At 51.5% G+C, this 7,329-nt stretch overlaps 1 protein-coding gene across 1 annotated transcript; it reads right to left on the bottom strand.

The window, feature by feature from the left end:
* On the bottom strand, window positions 1-6,529 carry PGRMC1 (progesterone receptor membrane component 1). The gene is made up of 3 exons (XM_063141789.1): window positions 6,083-6,529; window positions 1,170-1,325; window positions 1-397 (listed from the first exon to the last, which is right to left on the bottom strand). Exons 1-3 carry the CDS (start codon window positions 6,408-6,410, stop codon window positions 285-287), a joined length of 597 nt encoding a protein of 198 aa, XP_062997859.1. The 5' UTR covers window positions 6,411-6,529; the 3' UTR covers window positions 1-284.
* Window positions 6,530-7,329: the final 800 nt, after the last annotated feature.

Below are 7,329 nucleotides of genomic sequence, written 5' to 3' on the forward strand. Positions count from 1 at the left end.
TGTTGGTAACTATGCCCTTTATTTGCCAGAAAATTGGGGTTCCATTGCTGCAATGCCAATTGGATCACACAGCTTTGATTTAAGAAGCTCAGCTCTGACTGGCAAGGTTACTTGGGAATATAGATTAAAACATTTTTAATTATAGCTAATTTGCTGCAAATTGTACTGTTTCTAAAAATAGCTGACGTTTAAATTGCTAAAACAGAACTGGAATGTGACAAAAGGTCCTTTAAAAATAACACACACACACCAAACAATCTCCAGATTGTTGTTTGCTGTGTTTGCTAATCATTCTTGCGTTCTTTAGCATCTTTTGCTCCTTCTCCTTCTTCTTCATCTGAATACACAGCGGGCTCTTCTCCATCTTTCAAAAGTTTGCCTACGTAGTGGTATTTAACTGAAGAAGGGGGGAAAACATCATTTTACTAAACATCTACAAATTTTAGGTACCAACTTTCCCCTGGCTTTTTGGCATTCTCCTGGCTTTTGCATGGGGCCTCTCCCCACCACCCACCCCTGCCACCATTCTAAATGGTTGAAATGCCTTCTCTTCAGGACCAGTTCCTGGGGGGAAGAGCTTTACATGAAAGCAGGCTGGTATTTTTCCACATTTTGGCCTCCCCCCCCCACCTTTGCCTTCAACTCCACCCACCACTAAAATGCCCGAGAGCTCCTCTGAAATTGAATTTGCCCCTTGGGCTGACAGAGGTTCCAGCGCGCCTGCTTTAAGGGTAAAACTGGAGCAAGCTTGACAGAAGCACTGCAGCCAAGAGAAACACGTTCGATTTAGATTTTGCAATCAGACAATCTGGCTTGCTGCCAAAAGAGGCTTCGATACTAACACTTGGATCAGATTCCCCATGTACAAGCTCCTATGGGTTCGCGGTTATAATCCTGGGCACACTTGCTTGACACGTCCCACTGAGCATAGAGGGATTTACTTCCGAGTAAACATGCCTAGAGTTATGCTTTGTGTCTATTAGTAGCGCTGTTTTATTGGCACAAATAGAAGCCAGCTTCAGCTTGTTAAGGGGCCAATTAAAAAAAATGCGAGGCAGAGGCAGGTTCAGTGCCTGAAACGGAGTTCTCCAATACGCTGGGGGTGTCGTTGCAGACTCGGGGGGGGGGGCTGCAAAAGTCTTGGACAACGCAAGATCAGAAAGACTTACATGTGAACTGTTGTTCCCAGTCGCTCAAGGTCTCTCGCTGTGTGGCATCAAGGTCAGAAAGGTCATCATGTTCGTCCTTCAGCGCTTCCTTATCCAGGCAGAAGGTAGCAAGGCCTCTGGATGCATCCCTTCCAGCAAAAATCCCGTAAGGGCCCTCTTCCAGGGAGAATAGGGAAAATATTAGAACACGTGTATTTTGTGGCTCATGAGGCCAAGTGCACACAATGTTTTAGACCAGCTTTCCGAAACCTGCTGCCCTCCAGATGTTTTGGACTGTAACTCCCAGCATTCCTGACCATGCCAGCTGGGGCTGAGTGGAGCAGGTCAAAACATCTGGAGGGCAACAGGTCAGGGAAGACAAAATGTTCCTCTTGAAGAAAAAAGGATCTATGCCCCCCGCAGCAGACACAGCCTCTTCCCTACTCATGCACCCACCACCAGCTGGCTCATGCCAGGTGTGCTCAAGCACACCTGAAGGGCACAGCTTTGGGGAAGGCTGATCTATACTGACCACCAGAGTTAATTACAACGCCTCCCCCGGCACCTGCAATCTCTTCTATGTCCTCCTTCTCAGGGAATTTTCAAGAATTTTGAGCAAGCAACCCACCCAGCCACCCCACCCCCATATATGCAATTGTAGCAGAGCTTCACTAAGGACTTTAGAGAAGAGAAGAAAAAAGCAAACCAGTAACTTATCTCAGCTCATCACTCCCTCCTACAAATAGTTTGCTGGAGCCCAGGAATTTTAAGTACTTTAAAATCCCTATAACAATCAAAACTTCTTCCCCCACAAAAACAGAATTCCTGCCCAATCAGATTTTGGAACTTTTCCCCTCACATGGATTCTCTTACATCATGAGGGCTAGAAACAACTCCCTTCGGAAGCATGAAAGATTGGGGGCATGTCTACGCCAGCCCTATATCCTGGGATCGTTCCTGTGCATCCAAATGCCACACGAGATCCTGGGAGCACGCAGGGATGACCCCTCCATTTTCCTGGGATAACCTCTAGGTGTAGAAAGGGCCTGGATGTTCAGCGTGAGCTACTCCAGATTCTGAGCTTGTCTGATGCTCATCCCAGACATACAGTTGATTTAGGCCCTGGCTATGGGGGCAGTATAGAAGTGTAATAAATAAATAAATAAATAAATAAATAAATAAATAAATAAATAAATAAATAAATAAATGATCAAGTTATTTTCAAGAACATGAGTCTGATGCCTGTGGGGAGAAAGATGGGAGATGCAGCAGGATATTGCAGAGAAGAAGTGAGGGACCCGAGGAGATGATGGAAAGGTATTTTATTTCACAGAACACGCCGACATTTTAGCATGCAGGAAGAAGAACTCAAGAGCTCACAGAAGAGGAATGAAAAAGGAAAGGAGGAGAGAAGCATGAAGCCCATCAGACCAGCGCAGCATGTTCTGCGCGGATCGGGTTCCAATCCCTGCTCAGCCAAGTCCGCAAAATGCTGGACGATGGTGATACACAGGTGCCCGCGCGCTTTCAGGCCAGCCTCCCTGGCTCCATCATTGTAAAGCAGCATTGGAAGGAGGCCTTTCGCACTGGAGAAGTGGGGTGAAGAGGGGGTCGAGAGGGTGCTTACACGTGCCCCTACTTCTTTTTTTGCAAAAGCTCTTAACTTTTCATCCCCTCTTCGCTCCCAAGCTGCTTCCCACCACCTCCGCTTCCCTAGAGGGCTCCACCATCATGTTTCTCATGCACACATCCTGGAGGGAATGTAGTAGGAAAAGGACAAAGCCCCCCGCCCTGCAAATCTCCCCCTCTCTGGTCGGTCGGTCCCTCTCTCTCTCTCTCTCTCTCTCTCTCTCTCTCTCTCTCTCTCTCTCTCTCTCTCTCTCTCTCTCTCTCTCACACACACACACACACACACACACACACACACACACACACACACACACAGTGGCCACTTCTTTTATCACATGCATCTGTATAGTTTGGCCCTTGGACTTTGGAGGAAAGTAGGACATAAATACAAATATTAAAGCTGTGCAAGAGCAACGGCTGGTGTGGCAGCGCACCTTCGAGCTTGCTCAATATTGGAGGAGGAGGAGGCAGCAGTGCTTCAGGGCCTTGTGTAATGTGTAACCTCCCTCCTCCTGTGCCGTTCAGGGCCACGGGCTCCGCCACACCCCCCCCTCCTCCCTCTTCCAGGGCCTGGAGTATAATCCCTTTGCACAGAACAAGCCTGGCTGGTTAGACAGAGAATCAAGGCGGGGGCTGGGCAAGGCCTTGGAGAGTCTCCTCAGGGCACACCCCTCCCAAAGTTCCCACTAAGTCCTTCTGCCTTCCGCTGAGGCTTACGTTTCACACACCTGTATACACACGCTGCAAGGGTGGGCAGACAGCAACTCTCCAGAAGTCCAGATATTCTGGACTTCAGCACCCAACATTCCTGCCACGTTGGCAGGGGCTTCTGTGAGTTGAAGTCCCAGACAAATGGAGAGCGACCTTCTGCCCACCTCTGTGCTAGACCGGCAGCTCTTCAGAGTTCCGGGTGGGAGCACCTTCCCTGGAGATGCTGTGGGTTGAACCTGGGACCTTCACCAGGCAAAGCAGGGGCTCCACCCAGGCCAGTCCACTGGGGGATGCTGAGCCTCTGCAGCTGTAAGCTGGGCAGCTAAGAGTGAGGGCTCAAAGCAGAGCAAGTTCCCCCATTTGGAGCTCTTAGCCAAGGTGGCCTTAGGCAAGCCTCTTTTATGGCTCAAGAAACCCTGAAATAGGGAGATAGTACAGGCCTATCCTGCTGGGCTGTTGTTCAGATTGCCAAGCAATGCATCTAAAGCACGTTGAATTCTAAAGAAAAAAAGGTGTGTGTGTGTGTGGGGGGGGAAGTAGCAGCTCTATAAGCACGTGCTAAGCATTATCTCAATCGGGCAAACTTGTATCCCCCCACCCAAAGTGTTCTGGGCTGGGGCTTTGCAACGGACCATGACTCAGCTACGGACCCCTCCTGTTTCCCAGCCTCACAATGCTTTGAGAAAATGGAGGTTCTGCATTTTTCTGCTTCAGGATCAGTTCCAGCTGGGGACCCAACCTGTGCCAGTCAGTCAACAGGAGTGCAGCCTCATGAGATGCCCATTTCCAACTGCCTGCATCCGGAAGGCTCCAGTTCGATTCCCGGCATTACCAATTGAAAGGAATCGGTAGCAAGTGATGGGAAAAGCTCTGAAGATCCCCAGGCAGCCCCTGGTGGTCAAGAGCGCGCAATACTGGGCCAGATGGACAAGCAGGTCTGACCTTTTATTATGTACCTATCAGTGTGCAGGGCACTTCACGTGGCCCGTAAGGGGAGGCCTCTGTCGAAAGGAGCTTACAGTCTGGGATTCTCATGTTCTTATGTTTTCCGGTATCTCTGCTGCCTCCCATCCCCTCAGCCCTGCATGGTGCCTTTGAAAGTTACTGAAAACGTGGATTGCAAGCTTTTCGGGATGAGGAGCTGTATCATTTATTTACATTACTATGAAGTGCCAAGTACATTAAGGGCAGTGTATTAGGAAATACACTACAATTCCCAACCGCTGGCTGGGGAATGCTGGGAGTTGCAGGGCTTTTTCATGCAATTTTATTGAAATAAAGGCAACAAAAAGAAGAACATACACAGAAATAAATCAAGACAAGTTGGTTACCTGCAAACACGGATCGCTGAGAAACTAGGAGCTCAAGAGCTAATGAGCTAATGAAAGAGTAAAAATACAATTTATACAGCCCATAAAAGGCGTGTGTGTGCGTGAGTGTGTGTTATTTTGTGGGCAGGACTTTTTTCTGTCTAAACCCGCACAGGATTGTGCCCTTGAATACACACAAATCAGGATGGTTGAGGGGCTTGAAAATGGACTCCACTGGCCAAGGCAACTCCTGATCAGTGTCCCAACAGAATGTTTCATTGGCGAATCACTGCCAGAGGTTCCAGCTCAATTTGTGACCCACTTTTAATCATTGTTTACAGATGGAATGGTGATGCAACTAGGCCAGAAGCTGGGAGGCCTTGGAAATGAACACGTGTGTGGCGTAAATGGAGCAATTTTTTGGCATGCATGACATTGGATGAGGAAACCCACTGCCCTGTTCTGCATCAGTGTGTTAAAGAATGGGAAATGCACCTGTGGGGCCAAAGCCAAGTTTTAAATTATCTATCTAGAGCAAGGGAAATTAATAAATGTAGTAATGGCAGTGGTTACTCAAGAATAATACAATGGTGCTGCAGCCACCTGGTGAAGGCTGTGATCCTATGTAAACTTACTTTGGAGTAAGTCCCACTGAATCAGCATGACTTACTCCTGACTAGACATGCCTACAGCCACACTGCAATTGGATGTGCTTTTACCTGTGAGTAAGCCCCACTGAAATCAGCACAACTTGCTTGTGAGCTAACGTACATAGGATCAAGCTGCAGGAGTGAAGATCAAATTTCATCTCCACTTTGGAGGCAATATGCTGCCGAATTATTAATTACTTTAAGAATGTAAGCGTGCAATCCTATGCATGTTTAGACAGGGAAAGGGTACTACTGGTCCCATCATCCCTCAACTTGGTGCCTTCTGCCTAAGATGTGTTGGACTACAACTTCCAGCATTCCCCAGTCAGCTGTAGCCCAACACATCCGGAGAGCCTCAGCTTGGGGAAGGCCACACTGGCTAGGGTTGGGTTGCCAGGGGGCTTCCGGGCACGCCAGACTTTACTTCTCCGGCCATATAGAGGGAATTCTTGGCGTACCTTGCAGGGTCCCGGCCGCGGAGCCTTCGCCGCGCTGGAAACGCCTGAGAAGCACACTAGGGGAGGCAAGCCGCCAGTGACGCGCCGGGGAGGGGAGTAACCGTGCCGAAGCCGCGGGCTGCAAGCCTGACTGCCCCCCGCCCCGCCGACCGACCGCCCTTCGGCGCGAGGCTCACCGGGCCCGTAGAACTTCCTGCCGCGGCTGACGTCGAAGACCTTGCCGTTGATGGCCATGAGGATGCGCGGGTTCTGGCGGCCGTCGAAGGGGCGCAGCTGGGCCAGCGTGAAGTCGCGGCGCTTGAGCTTAGGCAGCGGCGGCGGCGCCTCCTCCTCGCCGTCGGGCCCGGCGCGGGGCCGGTCGCCCCGCACGATCTGGTAGAGCAGGAACAGGCAGAGGCCCAGCAGGCTCAGGTTGAGCGGGGAGCTCACGATCTCCAGCAGCAGCCCCGGGCTGCTCGCCTCGGCGGCCTCGCTGCCTGCGCCCGCGGCCTCCTCCTGCGCCATCGCCCTCGCCCGGCTGCTGCTGCTGCTGCTGCTGGTGGTGGTGGTGGTGGTGGTGGCGGCGGCGGTGTGACCGCTGCTGCTGGAGGAGGAGAGGGCTGCGGGTCGGGCTCCTGGCTCGCGGAGATCCGGGGCAAGAGTCCACCAGGCCAGCCGAGGAGGAGGAGGAGGAGGAGGAGCCGGGGCGGACGGGCGGGCCCGGGCAGGGAGCGGGGATCGAATCAGCAGGCGGGGAGGGGCGTGGTGGGAGGCGCCGGGCTGCGGACGGAAACGCCGGCCCGGCCTTTGTCCGCGGCGGGAAGGCCCCTGCGCCTGGGCGGAGAGTCTCAGCGCGCGCTTGCCCGGGAGCGCGGACGCGGTCTGGAAGGCGGAGAGGGCGCCGGGCGGCTCTGGGCGCTGTGGGAAAAGGAGAAGAAAGGCAGGCAGCTGCGGGCAGGGAGCGGGTTCGAATTTAACCATTAAGTCAATCAACGTTAAAACTGTGGCATCAACTGCGAGCCCGAAATAACCCCATCCCTGTTATAAGTGATGATGCACTTTCGGTTGTAAGAGCAGTAAAATGAGCTTAGGGTGGATAAGGAAATAAGTATCGCATATGCGTCAAAACCCACCCACCCGCGCCGCCCCTCAATTTCTGTTTTCCCTCCATTGCTTGAACATTTCTGGCAGTTTTACATCTGTTCCTCAGAGTAAGTCCCGCCCAGAACCATGCGACTTATTTCTGAGTGGACGACGTACCTAGGAGAGGCCTGTCTGCCCAAGAGGCCAATTCCCGCTTTGTTCATGCTTCAAGGGATGATGCCTCTTCTGCCAGCTTCTTCTCACATCATAGATATACATAGGAAAGGGATTTCAATGCTAGCACTAGACAATCTGAAGCAAAATGCGGACTTTTGTTGTTTTTAGGTGATGCCCTCGAATG

The sequence above is a fragment of the Elgaria multicarinata genome, chromosome 15 (assembly GCF_023053635.1).
Source record: "Elgaria multicarinata webbii isolate HBS135686 ecotype San Diego chromosome 15, rElgMul1.1.pri, whole genome shotgun sequence".
NCBI classification, from domain to species: Eukaryota; Metazoa; Chordata; class Lepidosauria; order Squamata; family Anguidae; genus Elgaria; species Elgaria multicarinata.

Bases quoted from the DNA above. Each gene is read 5' to 3' on its own strand.
- PGRMC1 (XM_063141789.1), bottom strand. From the start codon at position 6,410: ATGGCGCAGGAGGAGGCCGCGGGCGCAGGCAGCGAGGCCGCCGAGGCG. The intron at 1,326-6,082 runs GTGAGCCTCGCG...TCTCCCTGGAAG, and splicing joins CAGGAAGTTCTACGGGCCCG to AGGGCCCTTACGGGATTTTT. The intron at 398-1,169 runs GTAAGTCTTTCT...CCCCTTCTTCAG, and splicing joins CTGGGAACAACAGTTCACAT to TTAAATACCACTACGTAGGC.